Source organism: Kryptolebias marmoratus, linkage group LG10, assembly GCF_001649575.2.
Source record: "Kryptolebias marmoratus isolate JLee-2015 linkage group LG10, ASM164957v2, whole genome shotgun sequence".
In the NCBI taxonomy this organism is placed as follows: Eukaryota; Metazoa; Chordata; class Actinopteri; order Cyprinodontiformes; family Rivulidae; genus Kryptolebias; species Kryptolebias marmoratus.
Genome location: NC_051439.1, coordinates 5,909,065 through 5,928,758, shown reverse-complemented (window position 1 = coordinate 5,928,758; position 19,694 = coordinate 5,909,065). Strand labels below are relative to the sequence as shown.

Here is a 19,694-nt window from a genome sequence, read left to right as displayed (position 1 = left end):
CCTCAGCATACTTTGTGCTGCTTTAACCAATTATATTTTAAAATGTTCAACTCAATCAGGAATAGTGTGCTCTGACTTTTAGTGTTTGCAGCTTTTATACTTATGGAATTATTTAACTTTTTACAAACGTTTCCCATAAAAATACATAGAAATCTTTTCAATTCCTTCAAAAACATTGTCTTTGAAATCTACTTCAGCAAACTGGCTTTATTTTTGTCTTCTTATGCTCCTTTTAGCTTTTTGCTTCTGTCTTGCTAATCTTAGCCCTTGTGTATGGTTTTGCTAATTTTAGCTTTCAGCTACAATTTTGCTACATTTAGCTTTTAAATGTTGTTTTGCTAACTGTAGCTTTTAGTTACAGTTTTGCTAATTTTAGATTTTAGAAACAGTGTTGCTACGAGTAGCTTCTATGTTTTGCCGGAAATCTGGTGGAGAGCAGAACTCATGGTTCCATGAATTTCAGCAAGTCGTCCAGGTCCTGAAGCAGCAAAGCAGCCCCAGACCATCACACTACCACCACTGTGTCTGACCGTGGATATGATGCTATTTTTCTGAAATTAAGTCCTAGTTTTACACTAGATGTCGCACAGGACGCACACCTTCCAAGAAGCTCCACTTTTGTCTCATCAGTTCTAAATAGTCTTTGGAATCATTAAGATGTTTTGATCTTTGTGTTCGTTTTGCTCAGCAGTAGTTTGGCCTCGGAACTACCCATGGAGGCCATTTTTATGTCTCTTTCTTATTGTTAGATCATGAACTCTGACTTTAACTGAGCCAACTGAAGCCTGCAGAGCTTTAGATGTTGTTCTGGGTTCTTGTGGGACCTCCTGGATCTTTGGTCAGCCGGACCACCCTGGGCCGTCCAAAGTTTTCTCCATTGGTGGATAATGGACCTGTTTAAGGGATTTATGCTACAGGTCTGGGACTAATCAGGCCTCGGTGTGACAGTGAAACTGAACTCGGGCAACAAAAAAAGCACATAGAACCCAGCCACAGGAAGTCCAAATCCATTTCTTCTGTCTCCTGCTCCATATTTAGCATTTTGGATGCAGCTACCCCTTAATTTTGAGCTGCTCTTTGTGTGGCTGTCCTGGGAGTGTCTTCAGACACCCAGCAGGACTGTCTGAAAACAACAAGCTGACACTCGGCCTCATTAGAACCAGCAGACAGTCAGAGCAGAAAACAACAGGTATCCTGCAGTCAGTGTTTGACTTTACTCTACGCTGAGGATGACTTCTTGCAGATACACAAACGGCTTTCGCAACACAAGATGATCTCAGTTTAAAACTCTGGCACAAAAGACGACGGGTGATATGCTCTCTTTCAAAGAATATTAGGCCTTTAATTGGTAGGCGTGCGTTTTTTTTCTTGTTTTGTCAAACACACACTGTTGTTAATAGAGGAGCACATATACCCACCAGAGGAGAGAATACCTAAAAAGCTTTAAAATTACTCCCAATCTACAAAGGGAGATTTTCAGGGTCTAGGTTAAAATCTCCTCTGCAGACGTGGATTTATCGTTCCTCCTGCGGAGCAAAAGAAAACGGCTTATTTTCTGCTGCAATCTGCCGCCTATTTTCTGCAGAGCCGCAGATCTCCTTGTCCCCGAGTTCCCATCTGATCAGCCGCTGTGAGCTGCCTCCGAGGTGATGGAGCGTGACCCGCACGCCCTCCGGTGACATCTGCGAGGAGTCTAGTCCAGCTTCGTGCAGAGCAGGATTCTTCAACAAGTGGCCTGTGAGCCAAATACGACCCCCCCCCCTCTTGGTCAGCACAAAGCTGCCAGAATCCCACACTGATTTGTTTGAATGCGATGCTAAGAATACACATATCAGAACTACTTCCATCAATCTGCGGTGAACTGGAGAAGCGTGGGGTGGGTAAACGTGCCTCTGTAAGCAGTTGTGTCGTTAACAAAAGGCTGCGCGACAAACAGAAGACAGGAAAAGCTCACTACAGGCATCAAAATGTCTCTTTCAAAGCCAAAGCAAGGGAAAACAGATTCAGAAATTTGAGAATTTGAAAGCAAATGAACCAAAGCATACCCCTTGCTTCTTGTTGCCAACAGCAACTCGTGTTTAAAGATGTTATGTTGAGAAAAAAGAATCAAGTTGTAGCCGTTTTAGTCAAACCTTAAAAAAAATAACGTTGCGCACAATCTTCTACAGTGCGGCACAGTGGAGCAGTGGTTAGGTGAGGGTGAGTGAGAGGGTCGCAGGGTCACCTTCCAGCCTGGGGCTTCTCTGGGTGGAGCTTACGTGTTCTCCCTGTGCACGCGTGGGTTTTTCTGGTAACCTCCAACTGACAAGAATCGGTTAGCGGACCCGGAATTTCAGCCCAAACACAGGAGTTGACAGTTAACTTGTCTTTATTGAACAGCGAGGAGAATGCTAAGCGTAGCAGGAAGGCCTCTGATCGCCGCACTGAGAAGAGACAAGATAGTTTTGTTATCCTCACGTAAACCAGGAAGTAACCACAGACTGAGAAGGTTACACTGACCTGGATGATGGTGTGAGGAGAACCGAGACACGATCCTCGCAGGATAGCGGCAGAGCGAAGTCCAGGAACGGGAGTGAGAACTAGCGTCTCCGTAAGGTAGGCCGCAGGAGCAAAACTTAACTCTTGGTCAGACGGGCGGGGGTCGAACCCGGGGGATCCAGAATCAGGCAACGGTACCAGTGGGGCAAGCGAGAAATCCAAAGCCAGGTCACAGGCAGGGGTCGATGTCCAGAAATCCGAAAACCAGCAAGAATCCGACAGGGGCAAGGCGTGGGGAAAAATCCAAAAGGCAAGAGCAGGGTCGAGGCACAGGAAGTCAGTCCGTGAACGCTGGAGAATTACTTGCTGTTGGGCTTTCATAATCTGGCACTGGAGGAGAGCAGAGAAGGAGAATATATAGGGCCCAGCCCAGGTGTAGGGGAGGTAATTAACTGAGGACACAGGTGACGAGAATGATAATTACAGGCAAGAGTCATGACATGGCAAACACAGGCAAGATCATTACACCAACAGACCAAAACCAGGCGTGTTAGGTTATTTGGTAGCTCTAAATTGTCCCTAGATGTGAGCGATTTGTCTCATTTGTCTCTATGCGTCCCTGTGATGGACTGGAGACCTGTCCAGGGTGTCCCTCGTCTCTCACAAAGTGAATGCTGGACACAGACGCCAGCTCATCACAACCCAGAAAGGAGAAGCGAGTAAAGAAGATGGATGGATGAACTTTCTTATACAATATCAGCAGATGTCACGATGTGTTGTAAATTACTCTTTACTATTATTTCAGTACATGTAAAACTGACTGAGTTATAACCAGTTTTGCATTTCCTATAATCTGCTGGCTGTGGCGACCATCTTGAATTGGGCTTGCTCTAAAAGTTAATCAGATGTAGATGTACATCCGATGTTTGTTTCCTGAAAGTTTCAAATAAATCCATCCTGTTGTTCATGAGGTATTTTGTTAACAGACGGAGCTGACTCCAAATTGTCAACCCCACAATTTTAAACAAATATTCTGTGTAATCTGTACTCAAAATATGCGTTTGAGATCAGTTTCAGCTACTGCCCCACCAAATATTAGCTAAATATCTGTAAAATTGACTGAACTGTAGCCATTTTTGTGGTTTTTAATGTCAGTTGGCTGTGGCAGCCATCTTGAAATGGACCGACGTAAAAAGTCAATCAGGTGTAGATGTACACCCAATATTGACTTTCTGCAAGTTTCGTTAAAATTTAGCCACACAAACACAGAAGCAAAAACATAACTGTCCGCCTTTGCCCTTTGAAAAGCCCGGATGTGGAGGTCCGACAGTTGGACCAGAACCTGTTGCCGTTCTCTAAGCTGATCAGAGAAGACAGCCTGTCAACGCTTCACGCCTTCGGACTGAACCTGAACGGGCAGATGAGTCACGTCTGAATTCCTCGTGGGGTCCAGTGTCTTAGAGACCTCTGCTGCTCAAGCCGACATCAAGAGGGGTCTGGTTGCCATGGCAGCACGCTGCTCATGTCTTCCCCGATAAAGAGAGAAATGTTACATGGAGATGAAGAGAGCACTCTCTGTCTTGACCACAAAAGAGGTGGTACAGATGAAAAAAAACTTAAAAATTATAGGCTAAGCATTCCTCAAAGGTGTACTGCTTTAAACTAATTTGTGTTGAGAAATGACAAAGTTGCAGCCATTTTGGTCAAATCTTGAAAATAGTGTCACGTGCGGTCACATTTGATTTCACAAGATGCCTTGCTCAAAGTACTACCACCTCAAATTTTAGGGCAGTTTCGGTAAAACTGACTGAATTACGGTTATTTTTTTGTGTTTTTAAGGTCAGCTGGCTGGGGCGGCCACATTGTATTGGACTAATCATTTGTATAAAAACATCCAAAATTTGCTTCTTGAAAGATTCATTACAATCCGTCCAGTGGTTCATCAGATATTTTGCTAACAGACAGACGAAAATGACTGCCAATAGTAGTTGTTAAAATTTTAAACAAACTTCTTGTACAATCAGTTAGGGCTCAACATATTTGTTGGGAATCAGTCTCAGCTAATACCACGCTAAATATTAGGTCATTATCTCTAAGACTTACTCAGTTAAAGACATTTTTATGATTTGCAAGGTTAGTTGGCTGTGGCAGCCATTTTATATCAGTTTGACACCAAAAGGTAATCAGCTGTAGATGCACAACCAATTATTACTTCCTGCAAGTTTCATTTAAAGCCCTCCAGTGGTTCATGAAATACCTTGCTAACAGACAAGAGTTGACTGTAAATAGGTAATGACCAAATTTGAAATAATACGCTTGCACAATCTGTTAGCACTCAGGGTAGTTGTTGGGGATCAGCCTCAGCTACAACCACACCACATTTTAGCCTAACATCTCTAAAATTGGCTATGTTATAGCCATTTTAGTGTTTGCTAAGGTTGCTTTGCTGTGGCAGCCATCTTGAATTAGGTCAGGTCCAAAAGTTAATCAGTTGTAGATGTACATCTAATGATTATTTTCAGAGAGTTTTATTCAATTCCATCCAGATGCTTATGAGATATTTTCCTAACAGACAGACACACAAGCACACACACAGCCTAAAACACAATTGTTCCCTTTTGTCTTGTTGTGGTGGGAAATAAAAACTGCAGCAGATTTACAAATGATCAAACTATGAGGCCGAGTGTCAATGCTGCACATATGGATCCATTATTTAGATTTTATTAGTGTTGCTGTTGCCGCTTAAACATTAAACAGTAGTGATGAAAAATGCATCAGTCCAGTCAGAAAAAGTCAGAGATCAAACTGCATCAGCTTTGATCCGTTAGAGCACGGAGGGTAAAAAAAAAAAAAAATCAAAGTAGTTAAAACAAATGGTAACATTCTGCTTTAAAGCTTCAGAAAGAAGCCAAGAAAAGAAGAGAGCCTTAAAGAATGAACTGTAAAAACTTCACATATTCTGAACACAAGATGATTTTAATTTAAAACTCTGACATAAAAGACGACAGGTGGTATGCATTCCTTCAAGGAATCATAAATAAATGGCATGGGTTTTATACAAATGAATGTGTTTAATAAATCTTAACACGAGAATCTTCAGTATTTCTGCAAGATAGATTAAAAAAAAAGCAATTCCCTCTGATCAGGACTGAGAGGAACGCCCCAAAGCTGCAATAAATCCTCATCCCCAACCTATCAGCCATCTGTTACGGCTCCACGGGCAGCAGCAGCAGCTGACGGGTCCGAAACAACCAGGTGCTGTGATGGAGGCTAAAAACAGGCCAACCTGCCTGTGTACTCACTCCAGTATGGCCAGTCCCGTTGGTGCGATTCTAAAAATACCTCCTTTTTTTTTTTCCATCTCCATTTCAGTTCCAAGAAATAAATTAGCACACAAGGTTGGTAACTTTCTTACAGTTCCAACCCCCCCTCTGACTTTTCCATCAGATTTAAAATTGCCCGACGCATTGGAGGTGACACACTATCACAGTATCATCAAGACGGGATGATGGAATTGGGAATTGGCTAAATGTTGACATTTTAGAGACATATTAGACCTGATGTGAGAGTAATTGGTGAGAAGATGGATTCCACAAAGGGATAATGGTATGTGTGTGCACAAGACACTTGTTTGTACACAAAACGTATATATATCTTTATCTATCTATCTATCTATCTATCTATCTATCTATCTATCTATCACACACTGCAACTTGTCCGTATTTGAGGTTCTAGAGACTGCCAAACAATGCCTCAAAGTTTTGCCTGCTCACCTGAGGAGCTACGTTCAGGAAACAGAAGCTGGAAGATTAAGCAGCTCCACCGCACCACCCAGAGTGGACTCTCAGTGGCAGGGGAATAACATGGGAACATGAGAGTAGGCATTACACAATGACAATGTCCCATGGCTTCAGGATCTAAGATCTGAACAAGAACCAGTGTCTATCATAGTGGTGGACATCCAAGAGTCTCAGGTATGAAACGCTGGACTGCACCTGGGCCTCACATGATCCACACCTACTGGGTAAAGAAACTGACTGCTCTCCATGAACGCCTAGCGGTACAAATGAACCAGCTGTTAATGGAAGCCCCCAGTAGTTGGGTGAGTCCCTAGGTTGGACAGTTCTGATCAGAAAGGATGCCCAGAAAGAGACAATTCCATCTAACTAGTAGTCAATCACCTGCCAGGCATCATAGCAGCACAGAAGGGAATTCACACCAACACCATGGGAGCAAAGCACCAGCTACTTGTCGACAGAACTGTAACTCGAGACTGTAAGACCAGACACACAAACCTGTGAGCCGCCTGGATTGACTACAGGAAAGCCTACGACTCGATGCCCCACACATGGATACTGGAGTGCTTGAAGCTGTGCAACATCAACAGGACACTAAGAGCCTTCATGGAGAACTCGATGGGAATGTGGAAGACAACTCTAAAAGGCAAATTCAAAGCCAATTGCACAAGTTAGCATCAAATGTGGCATACACCAGTGATGCTTTGTCCCCACTCCTGTTCTTCATGGGCCTGAACCCCCTCAGCCAGATGATTACAAAGAGTGGCTGTGGATACCGGTTCCAAAGTGGAACAGTCATCAGCCACCTCCTCTACATGGATGACATCAAGCTGTATGCCAAAAGTGAGTAAGGCATCGACTCACTGATCCACCTCACCAGTATATACAGCAAGGACATTGGTATGCCATTTGGACTGGATAAATGAGTCAGAGTGTTGTCCAAGAGAGGCAAGGTGATCACAACTGAAGGGGTTGAACTACTTGAAGGCATCATTGCAGATGTCCAGGACAGCTATGAGTACCTTGGTATACTGCAGACAAATGGCAAACAGGATGAAGCCCCAAGGAAGTCAGCTACAACCAAGTACCTACAGAGAGTAAGGCAGGTCCTGAAGAGTCACCTGAATGGTAAGAACAAAGTCCAAGCCATCAATAAATATGGGGTGCCAGTCATTAGATTCCCTGCTGGTATAATAACCTGGACAAAGGAGGAGAGAGAAGCCACAGACATCAAGACATGAAAGCTCCTCACAATGCATGGAGGGTTTCAGCCTAAGTCCAGCACCCTGAGACTGTCCACTAAGAGAAAGGAGGAAGGCAGAGGATCAGTGAGCATCAGAGCCATGATACAGGAAGAAACAACCAAGATCCTGGAGGACATCAGGAAGAAAGCCCCAATGATGATCTGCTAAGTGAATGTCTCAGGCAGCAGAAACCCAGTGAGGAAGAGGAGAAAGAGGAACCCTCATGGAAAGATAAGCTCCTGCATAGCATGTACCACCGGCAGGTTGAGGAAGTGGCTGATATCAACAAATCCTACCAGTGGCTAGAAAAGACAGCACAGCGGCACTAATCATGGCAAAGAAATAGAGGTCGGGGTCTATCATAGCAGGCAGGATGATGCCCCCGAGACAGTCCAGCACTTAACAGTAAGATAATTCATAATTTAATTAATATACTATTGTTTCCTGTTAATAGTTTCTTCCATACATTTGTTGCAATCAAACTACTTGTGCATTTTCTTCTTTTTGTTCTGTTTTAACCCTTTACCGTATATATATCAAAGAATTTACCGCAGTTGGGAACAGTGTGCTACGACTTTTGCTGTTAATAACTTTTATACTTTTTAAAAGATAGAAAATTCCCCCCAAATATTTTGTGATCTATCCAAATTGTTTCAAAACATTTGTTCTGTTTTAAATTTGCGTCAGCGTATTCGCAATTTTTTTTTGTCTTTTTATGCTACTTTCTGCCACTTTTAGCTTTCAGCTGCCATTATGCTACTATTGACCTTTAGCTAGCCTTTTGTAGCTGTTAGCTACTGTTCAAATTCTTCCAGCTATCATTCTGTTGTTTTTAGCTACCATTTTGACAATATTTTAGCCATTGTTTTGATAAATTTCACTTTAGAATCAGTTTTGCTAATTTTAGCTACTGTTCTGCTACTTTTAGCTTCTACTTCTACTGCTGCTTTTAGTTTTTACCCTGTGTTGTTCTGCTGTTAGCTTTAGTTCGGCTCATTTTAGCCCCTACCTTGCTCATTGTAGTTCCTGGTATGTTCATTTCAGCTTCTGTTCTCCATTCTTTAACTTTATCAATTCCATTTTAGCCTTTTCAGCAAAGTCATTCAGCACTCTGGATTCACGCTGCATTACTGCAGACAATGACATGTCTCTGGTTTTGCTCCACATGGACTTTTTCCACTGCTATAAATGAAGTTCGGCTGTGTGAGGGCTGCTGGTGCAGAGGCGTAGAGGCGTAGAGAAATTTCACTTTCTGAGCCTGACTGCCCACAACAACTCAGCTTCCAAAATAGGATCCGGATCTACGCTAAAGGGCTGCATCTGCGCCTCACTTACTGAAACATTAGTCATGCCTGTGATGTGCAGGCGGCCTGTGAGCTGTCAAAGCTTGATGGGGAGTGGGACACATACAGGGGGGGACACATATAGAATGAAGGAATCTGCAGTATGGACGATCACGAGACAAATGGTCAAATGCCAGAGTCACCAATCAAGGCCTGATGGGAACCATTTTTAAAAATGAAACATACAGACAAGTTTGCACCAAGTTCCCAATTTAGAGCAACTCTTTCTTCATCTCACCTCATGATCACCCAAATATAAGTTAGATGTTTATCCCAGATGAAATGTTAAAGAGAAGGTTTCATTTCAACCCAAAGGCAACAAGATGAGCATCCCCGCTGCTTCCTGCAGCTACCGGATGCTGAGCGGAGCTGACAGACTTGTTGCTCAGTTCTAAGGATGAGGACTCATTCTGGGAAAAGATTAAAAAAAAGGCTGCGCAGTGCGCACACAGACACACGGAGCACCAACAACTTTGCGCTTGGATCGTTTTTTACGCACGTACCTTGTGCAGTTTCCACATCGCGCCCAGAGCCTTGACTTCGTGCGTGCCGTGCTTCCCCTCTTCCAAACACTGATAGCACACGGGCATCTTGCACTGCACGCAGTACATGCTCAGGTTCTCCAGCTCGTGCTCCGTGCAGGTGGAGATCTTGCGGGGGCTGGCCCTGCGACTGATCCGGCCCTGCGCCGGCGGCACCAGGCGGTGCTTGGCTAGCGGACCGCGCGGCGGGTGGCAGCGCAGGCGGCACGGGTCGCAGTAGAAGACGTCGCACTGCTCGCACATGGCGGTGGCCTCCTTCGGGCTCTTCTCGCAGAGCTGGCACTTGAGGGCGGCCGCTTTGCTCTGCTGGTAGCGGTCCACCACCCCCTCCAGCACCCGGTTCTTGGGGAAGCCGCGGAGCCCCCGGTCGTCCAGGATCAGGCTGCGGTGACACTGCGGGCAGGTGATGCAGGAGTTGCGGGGGATCGGGGGCAGGGAGGCCGGGTGCGGCAGGAGAAGGTGCTGCTGGGGGGCGGGCTGGGGGACAGTGGGGGGGAAAACCCGAACCCCGTTGGGTGATTTTTGGCAAGGGGTGGTGGGAGCGCTGACGAAGCCCCCGTAGGAGCCGTAGCCGCTGTCTGACTCGCTGTACAAACTCATCTTATCCAAATCCAGATAATCATAATCAGAGACGGCCGACCCGGAGGCTCGGCTGCTCTGCGGGGACTCAGCCTCGGGGGTCTGCACGAGGATATTCCGCGCGCACGCCAGGCAAATGTTGTGCGAGCAAGGCAGGATGATGGGCTCCCTGTAAAACGAGCCGCACACGGGGCATTTCAACTCTTCCTCCATCTCCTCCATGGCTGCTGCTGCCCGCGGCTGCGGGGGGAGAGCTTCGTCAGCGGCGCGCAAAAACATCCCGCGGGACCAGCAGAGGCTCGGCTGGTCCGGGCTGGTCCGGGCTGGTCCGGGCTGGTCCGGGCTGGTCCGGGCTGATCAGTCCGCTCTCGGGGGGCTCCGGGTGCGTCCTGCTCCAACTGCTGCAACAGCTACTGCGAGCTCAACCTTGACCGGAGGAGAGGCACCGGCGCTGAGGGAGGCAGGAGCGCCCGCCCCCTCACCCCCACCACCACCAATGGGCACACAGCATCAGCTCATACTGCAAGACTATTGGACAAGCTACGGCTTCCAAGCAGCTATTGGACAACAGGTCTGTCAGCGTGAAGGGTCCTTAATGAGCTTGACAATAAGACTGCGGACTGAGGGCTCTGTCTGTCACACTTATTTCACTCTGTTTAAAAAAAAAGAAAAAAGAATCAAACGCTGATTAGACATTCTTTATATTTTAAGGCTGCCAAAAAAACTAAAAGCAATCCTGTGTATTGCTTTAGGAAGGGCCCCTAATCTGATTAGTCTTAGCATGAAAGAAGAATTTAGTTTGTAAATAAGAGCTGGGCCACAACATAAACATGTAATAATTACTTTTATATGCCTGAAACACTGACAGTGATATTATGAAAAGACTGCTTTATTGAATTATTGGCAGCTCTTTTTCGGCTTGATAAGGCATTCTTCAACTGAATGTGATTCATAAACTGTGTTTTCTGAGCTCATTGCATTTAATTTAAATGTCGTGTAAATGACATTAGGCGTTGTCTCATGTGATATTGCAAGATCAGTTAGCGCTCGGAGTATGTGTTGAGGATGACTCTCAGCTACGACCACATCAAATTTTAGCTCAATATCTGTAAAACCGACTGAGTTATAGCTAATTCTGTTAGCTTATATTGTTTAGCTGTGGTTGCCATCTTGAACTGGGTTGACTCCAACAGCTAATCAGTCTTAGATGTACACTAAGTGATTACTTCCTGTGAGTTTCATTAAAATCTGCCCAATGGTTCATGAGATATTTTGCTAACAGACGGATACAGTTGACTCAAATAGTTAATGGTAAGGTTTCACAAACAGATCTTGCGTGATCAGTAAGCGCTCAGAGTATGTGCTGTGGGTCCGTCTCAGCTACGACCGCGCCACATTTTAGCTCGATACCTGTAAAACTGGCAGAGGTACCGCCATTTTTAAATTTACTGAGGTCGCTTAGCTGTGGCGGCCATCTTGAATTGGGTTGAGTCCAAAAGTTGATCAGTTGTAGATACACATCTAGCGAGTTTCAGTAAAGTCCATCTGGTGGTTCATGAGATACTTTGGTAATGCTACAGACGAACACACACACACACACACACACACACGCACACACGATCCCACTGAGACATTCATTGTTTTTGCTTGTATATTTTGTATATGTAGTTTTAAAGAAGTGGTTGTTGTTCTGTCAGGTATATAAACCTACAGGATTAGTTTATGTTGAAATGACACACAGAACAAAGGATTTCATCCAGGCTTATCGGCCTCACTTTATCAACTCCCCCCCAGCAACACGTAACCCCCATTACGGTTCCTACCCTGACATTAAACATTACTACAGTTGTCATCATTGTGTGTTTGTGTTGTGATAACTGCTGGTTCACAAAGATCAGTGCTCAGGCTCACACCTTCACTTTGTGCTCTGTACGTGTCAGATCTAATCCTGATGGACACAAACAGACCAACAGGCACCTGAGACTGATGTTAAAGCTTGGTTATTAGTTCCTGGTTTTCAGGTGGTGTCCCGTCATTACTGACTTTCTTTAATAATCGTAACAATAAGTCATTTATTAATATTTGCTAACAACTAAGTTAGCTCCTACGACTCACAAACAAATTGATGAGCTCTTATAATTAGATCCAACATTAGGCTTTCACCTTTTGTCTTCAGTAAGGCTGCTGACAGGGACACAAAATTATCCTCTTTAAAAAAAAGGGCTCATTTATGAAAACCACATGAGGCACCTTGTTGTGATTGTATTTACATATTTATCACCCGCTGCTAAATGTGAAGGAGATGCTGTTTTTGCCCGTGCCTGTGTGTGTGTGTGTTTGTTTGTTTGTCTGCAGCATTAGCAAAATATCTCATGAACTAGTGGGCAGATTTTATTGAAAGTCTCAGAAATGAATCACTGGATATACGTCTACAACTTCAACTCTATTAAGGACAACCGCAAGAGCGAAGCGATTGTAGCAAACGCAAACATGGCTAGAAATCAGCCAATATGACAGAAATTGTGCTGAAATTTGGTGTGGTAGTGGCTTACAATCCTTCACAACACATACTCCTACATGTGGCATCTCGCAGTATCGCATGAGATCATACGTCGTGTTACTTTTAAGGTTTGATCAAAACTTTGTCATTTCCATCACATGATCTTAGTCTAAAACTCTGGCATGAAAGGTTGCGTACAATATGCATTCCTTTAAGCTATGCTAAGCCTTAAATTAAAGCTGGAAAAATGCATTAACATGGACATTTTGCATGGTGAAGATAATCGTCTAATCGTAAATAATCCCTCGGGTTTCTATAAAGGAGTCGTTTCATTTCTTCCATCCCGATAATATTCTGCCTTGACATCCTCTATGATTTGAGAGAATACACAACAAATGGCGAGTTCAGCCGTGTAAATACATCTGCGAATTAAAAGCAAATACAGTGTTGAGTCGAAGCAAACACTCGGAACAAGTCCATCAGCTATTTTTGGCAGCTGCTGCCTCCAGCGTTATGACATTGTTTTCTTCACTTCGGGGCCACGCTGCAGCTTCCTCTTTGCTGCCTCGGAGTATATCTCGATTTCATCTTTTATTTTGTTATTTTCATTTTTTTTTTTATTGTTCAGTGCCAATGCTCTCCCGCTGTGAGGATTCACACACACATTCACACACACACACACACCAGGAGGCAAAGAGACGAAATATTCACAGATTTTTGTGATCTCCTCCCACAGTGCGCCTACTACTGTGAATAAGCTGCTGGTTTTGGTCAACTCAGTAAAGATTTAGTGATGCCTGAAGCAGTCCAATTAAAAGCCTAGTGCTCCTTGAAGGAATGTATATTGCCTGCCAGCTTTGATGACAAAGTTTTAAACTAAATTAACCTGTGACGAGAAGGGACGGAGGTACAGCAGCTTTGATCATATGATTCTCTGCAAGATCCCATGTGATGTCCTGATGTGCTCGCACTCAAAGTATGTGTTGAGTCTGACTTTAAGCAAAATACCAAACCAAATTTTAGTTTAATATCTGTAAAATTGACTCAGGTATAGTTTTTTTGTGTTGTCTGTTGTTGATCAGCATTGGCAGCCGTATTTAATTGAGGTGACTCCAAATGTTGATCAGTTGTAGATGCAAATCTAATGATTACTTTATGAAAGTTTTATTAAAATCCATCCATTTTTTCACGAGATATTTTACTAACAGACAGACATAACTGACACTAACATTTAATGCCAAAGTTTTAGAAACAGATATCGTAGCATGTTTAGCTCTCAGAGTATGTGTTGACTATATGTCTCAGCTACTACCACACCGAATCTTAGCTCAATACCTGTAAATCTGTATGAGTTAAAACCATTTATGTGTTTCCTAGGGTTACTTGTCTGTGGTGGCCATCTTAAATAGGCTGACTCCAAAAGTTATTCAGTTGTATATGTACATGCAATGATTGATTTCTGAAAGTTTCAGTAAAATCCATCCAGTGGTTCATTAAATCTTTCGCTAACAGACAGGCACAATTAACTCCAGTAAATAATGGCAAAAAAAAAAAAAAAAATGGATATTGCTTAAAGCAAAGGTTAGGGATTACTGTCAGCCACTACCAAACCAAACTTTAGCTTTGTATCTGTAGAATTGACTGAACTGTAGCCATTTTTGCATTTTCTGTGGCAGCCATCTTGAATAAGGATGATTTCAAATCAAAAATTGTAGATGTGCACAAAGATTTTGTTACTTTCTGAGCGTTTCATTAAAATCTGTCAAGTAGTTCATGAAATATTTTGCAAAAAATGACGAACAAATGCACACACACAGAAATGTGGAAAAGAATTACCACCCTTTCACCTTTGAAGGTGGTTTTAAATACATTTATAACACAAACAAAATAAAATCTATTTTAAATATTCACTTTATTTTAGTATTATGTACTCTCTTCATATATTTTTCATGATCACAGATGAAGATCTGCTTCCCTTTGACCGCATGTTTAAAATTGACCCAATCCTCGCCCCTGTTGTGGCGGTTGTAATAAAAGAGGTTTAAACTCAAATTTTAACAGTATATTTACTCCCGTGCTTCCAACACAATGTCGTCTCTGCCCTACACGATCACAGCATCACCCTCGCGTGGCAAGGAGTAACTACAGCAACAAAACAAATGGATTCCCTGTCCAAGTTTGAGAGCAAACCATTTTCCCTACTACACAAACAAACATGCTCATGCAATGTAAGCCGAAGTAGTATTTGGAATCAGGAATAAGGCAAAAAATAAACCAAGAGCTGCCATATCTTTTGGTGCAGGAGCTTCAGCCATGGCAGTCAGGTGACCAGGACTGGGGCATAGGCCCTCCTCAGAAATGACATGTCCCAGGAATAAAATATTCGACTTTTGTTGAAGTTGATCTGTAGGCCCATGTTTCTTTGGCGCTGGAGAACAGCTTGTAGGTGTTCATTATGGTGTCCCTTGGAGTGCCGATACACTGTAATATCATCCAAATAGTTCTGGACTCCTGGCAAGTCGTTCAGAACTGTGTGCATCATTTTTTTAGAAGGCAGATGGTGCTGACGCAAGTCCAAAAGCACTTTGTGTGATCTGAAAAGGTCCCTCGTGGGTTACGAAGGCATAAGTCTGTGGCTATCAGGCTGTAGAGGCAGTTGGTGGTAAACTGAGCTTAAATCAATCTGGCTATCACGTGTAGCTCCAGCTTGTTTTGTGAACAAGTCCTTCATATGAGGCAGAGGGTGACAGTCTATCACACTTTTATTAGGTTCACGGAGATCAACGCAAAACCTCAAGACTTCTTTGTGTTTTCATGACACCGCTAGAGAACACTGCACAAAATGTTGCTTGTAGACAGTTTCTGGTAAAATAGATACAGAATTAATCTACAATTAACTCCAGGACCTGGGAGTTCAGTGTTCATTTAGCATGTGATTTTTTATCAACACTGCATGTAGCAGCTTAACATCATTAACACACAGTTACTGCTAACTCTGGAACTACAACCTCTCTCACTACAGCCACAGGTGACTTGTATACTTTAGTGAAATGTAAACTCAACAAAGAAAGGCTCCTAGGAGGTAGGCGAACCTGTGACCTGTTTGCTGTGAGGCAACAGCTCTGACCACTGCTCCGCCACGCCACTCTACAGTAAACTAATTACACTATTATTAGGCAGCATATTTTTACCTCACCAATATTATACCAATATTTTATCTTAATGGAAAAATAACAATCAGTACGGTTTAAAAATGACTGAATTTATTTATTCCTTTATTTTCTTTTTTAATGCAATGATGACATATAATCATATACATAATGATGAAATAAAATGGCGGCTGCTGTTTGCCATTTAAATCCTTTATAAAGCCGGACTAAGTCCACCAATTTCCCCTTTTATTGCACCTCTCTTTGTCATGATCGGGGTGGAAGGAGGCGAACCCAGTATGCAGACTCATGACGGAAAAATAAACTAATTTATTAGAAATTAAAGGCAAACCAAAACAAAGGCTGACGTGGCAGCAAAACCTAAACTAAATACAAAAACATTAACTAACTAAACAAAACCTGAACAGACCTGTGACAAGAGATGAACCAATGAGAGACGACAAGACACGAGCAAACGGAAGGACAACACATCAGGGAGGCAAAGTGTGACAATGAATCAGCAGGGAACTGTGGAAAGTGACTGGGTTTTAAAGGCAGAGGGTGATTAGTGGAAGTGGGCACAGGTGAGATGATTAAGGAGCTAGAGGCAGGTGTAGATGGGTGAGAACGGGGAAGAGAGAGAGTAACTGAGGAGAAGTGAATGGTGGCTGAGGCACAGGGAAGAGACTACTAAATAACACAAATAAACTGAAACATGAAGACAAAATAAAATACAGAAACCCAGATCCTAACACTCTTAACATCTTGGGAATTTTTTCGGTTTGTTTAAATGACAAAATTCAGTCGTAAATGGGCCCTGAAGTCCCCACACGAGAACTTCTCTTTGCTTCTTCAAACTTTGATCGCTCTAACTGCTGTCTACTGCAGGAAACATACTAACTACTCATAGCTACTCCACACAACCTTGCTTCGACAAATCCAAAATGTCAATCTTAGGTGTGTTTCTGTTCGGAGATGAGTCCCTTTTAGAGAAGTGATTCATGTTGCAACAAGTCACTGATTTAAGAGTAAGGAGAAATGCAACTTACTGTTCTGTTAACTTGCTTGGAGTCTGTGTTTCCATAAAAGATAAGGGATAAAATCTCTGTTGGGTGTTTGTTTTCTTTGTGATGAGCCATGGAATCCCACCACAGCCCACAGACATCTGTGTAAAGAAGCACACAGACTGCAGGAGCTTTACAGTGCACAGCCCAAGCTAAATAAGAATCTCTCAAGGATAACATTGTTGGGAGGTTTTTGGTACTAAGCTCAAAATTAGGGTCCCCAAATGGTGGACCACAGTCCAGATTAGGACTCCAAGTAAAGTCCAGAACAATAGCTAAAAGTATCCAAAGGCTAGCTAAGAACTAAAAGCAGCATAAGAAAACAAAAATAGAGGAAGTATGCAGAAGCAGATTTTAAAAAGAATGATAGGAACTGAAGAGATAACAATTTATTTTTATGGGGAATTTCATTTTAAATAAAGTTATTTTTAAAAGCACAAAAATTACAAAAACAAAAGTCATAGCACACACTGATCCTGTCTGAACTGAACATCTTATTATAAGAACAGTAAAAGCCATAAAAGTTGTCAAAATACACGATTTTTAAAGTTTTCATTTGAATCTTTATGCTTCTAACACAATGTCTACATTAGCACAGATTGACGAGGTACGACATAGATGCTATACAACGGTTACCAAGCACAAACATTGTTTTTTTTTGGGCAGATGATAATAAAGCATTAACAATATCAAATGTATATGACTGGTTGATGGGTTTAACGGAAACCCGCAGTATACTCCAGGTGAAATCCTGCTTAGGACCCCATGCAGCCTTGGGTTGGTCCTGTTAGATGTCATCAACACAAAATTTGAAAATGAAACCGACCATAATGTTCAGCTTTGTCCCATGTCTACAGAGATTACTGCAGCCTTTTCTGTATATTCACTGTAAACAGCAGTAAATATGGGCACCAAAGGGAATAGCAATGAGAAAGATTATCTCCACAAATGCTGGGCTGTAAATGAAATTCACAACTTTATGTAACCTTCAAAAACTTAATGACAGTTTTGCCTGCATATCACTGACACACTCGGCTCCAGTAACCTCTTTATGCAACACCTCTTACATTATCACCATCTGCTGTTGTGACTCTCTGCAGCATAAAGAGCTCAAGAAATAGAAAAAGCCTGCTGTTACTCTGCTGACTTCCTGCAGCACTGTCCGAAGCCTCTAATGGCTTCGTGCTTATGGATTCAGAACCATCTATGCCCTCTATAAAGTGACCTGAAAAATGCATCTCACTCACACAGTGTTTGTAAATTAGGCTTTGAGAATGAAAATGTGCTGTGTTCCTATTCTGCTGGCATCTTTCATGCCTTCATGCAGATAATGAGACAGGAATGCCATAATAACATGTTTCTTTGCTGCTAAGAGCCATGTTGTCAGTGTAAATACAGAGGAGAGAGAAAGGAAAGCTACAGCTGGAACGTTGCATTCTCATTCCCCTTGGCGCACAATTTGCTTTTAAATTTAAAGTCCTAGCTTTGCTGGAAGGAATGCATGTCGCCCGCCGCCTCTTATGCCAGAGACTAAGATCATCTCATGCTGAAAAAGGAGAGAGTTGTTGCCGTTTTGTTCAAACCTTATATATGTTGTTATGTGCGAGCTCATGTGATATTGTGAGATCTGTCAGCACTCAGAAAACATTTTGAGGATAACTCTCAGCTACTACCACAGCAAATTTGAACTTAATATTGGTTTAATTATATAATTTATAACCATTTCTGTGTTGACTGAGATTGATTAACTGTGGGAGCCATCTTGAACTGGGTTGACTCTAAATGTAAATCAGTTGTTGATGTACATCCAATGATTGCTTTCTCAGAGTTTCACAAAAATTTGTTCAGTGCTAACAGACAGACAGTAATGATTGCCATAGTTTTAAGTAAATATGTTACACAATGTGTAGTGCTCGAAGTATGTATTAGCATGTATTACTTCAGCAGCAGAACAGATCTGATCTACGTCTGAAGCAGTGACGTTGCACTTTATCACTTGCCTGTTTATAATGAACATAGAGTGCAGGTTAACATAGCTGAACTGTTCGCGTCCCTCTTTTTCTTCAAAAAAACTAAAAGCACATGCAGTATCAACAGCCTGCACAGATGCAGGCTGGACTGCACTCACAGCTGAAAGCAATGTAGCATTTTTAACTGCTGCTTCCACCTGACATGCAATAGTCAGGGCTTTGTCCAGGGTAAGGGGCCTCCTCTAGCAGTAACTTATCCTTCATAGCATTGAGATAAGCGTTAGGAATGAGCGGATCTTTTGTTAGTTCATTTTCTATCAGTCCAAAACCACATGGTGTAGCTAACATTCTGAGCATGGCAACATATTGGTGCACGTTGCACATGTTGTCTGAATATATGTCTGCACGGCAGTACCTTAACTTTGAGTGCAAAATGTCTTTCAAGTCCAGGTGTGGCTTCATCAATTGTTCAGGGACGTGCGGTCAGGGGAGGCAGGTGAGTCAGAGCCTCACCTGTCATCATGACAAGAAAAAAAAAAAAGATAACATAAAATGAATATTAATATTTGTCCACTGATCTTTATGTATGGCTAATTTCCGAACATTTTTATAGTCAAAATTGCTGAAATTGCATATTTCCTGTTCAAATATGAGGGTGAAACGCGAGGTGCGACAGGAACAAGCCTCACCTCACCTCTGAATGCACAATCCATCACAAACTGGGTTGATACATGCAATTGGCCCCTGCCTGTTGCCGTACTGCTGCATGATACCAATATAATAGTTTATATAGCCAGATTTTACACAGTCTGGCTAATGTCTTTAACCATTTACGTTTAATGTTTGTTAGTGACATATTTAGTTTTGCTGATGGGACATAAAACCGCGGTGAAAAGGCGAAGGGAGAGGCAGGCAGTACTCTGCCGCACTGAAGGGGGCGCACGTGAGCCAACGGGAGCTTGTTGCTGCTGTCCTTTCACGCAGAGGCCGTTAATTTTTGTGTTTTGCTCCGTCGGACTGCCAAAATG

General features: G+C 42.8%; 1 protein-coding gene across 4 annotated transcripts in view; it reads right to left on the bottom strand.

Moving 5' to 3' along the window:
- Positions 1 to 10,422, bottom strand: part of trim9 (tripartite motif containing 9) — a 56,407-nt gene extending 45,985 nt beyond the window's left edge. The window contains exon 1 of one of the 4 annotated variants that reach the window (XM_037977877.1): positions 9,366 to 10,422. In XM_037977877.1, coding sequence (XP_037833805.1) covers positions 9,366 to 10,262 — 897 coding nt within the window. In that variant the 5' untranslated portion in view covers positions 10,263 to 10,422. The remainder of the gene's footprint in view (positions 1 to 9,365) is intronic. The other 3 variants (XM_037977878.1, XM_017415250.2, XM_017415257.2) reach the window with 3 other exon arrangements.
- Between the last annotated feature and the right edge of the window lie 9,272 nt (positions 10,423 to 19,694).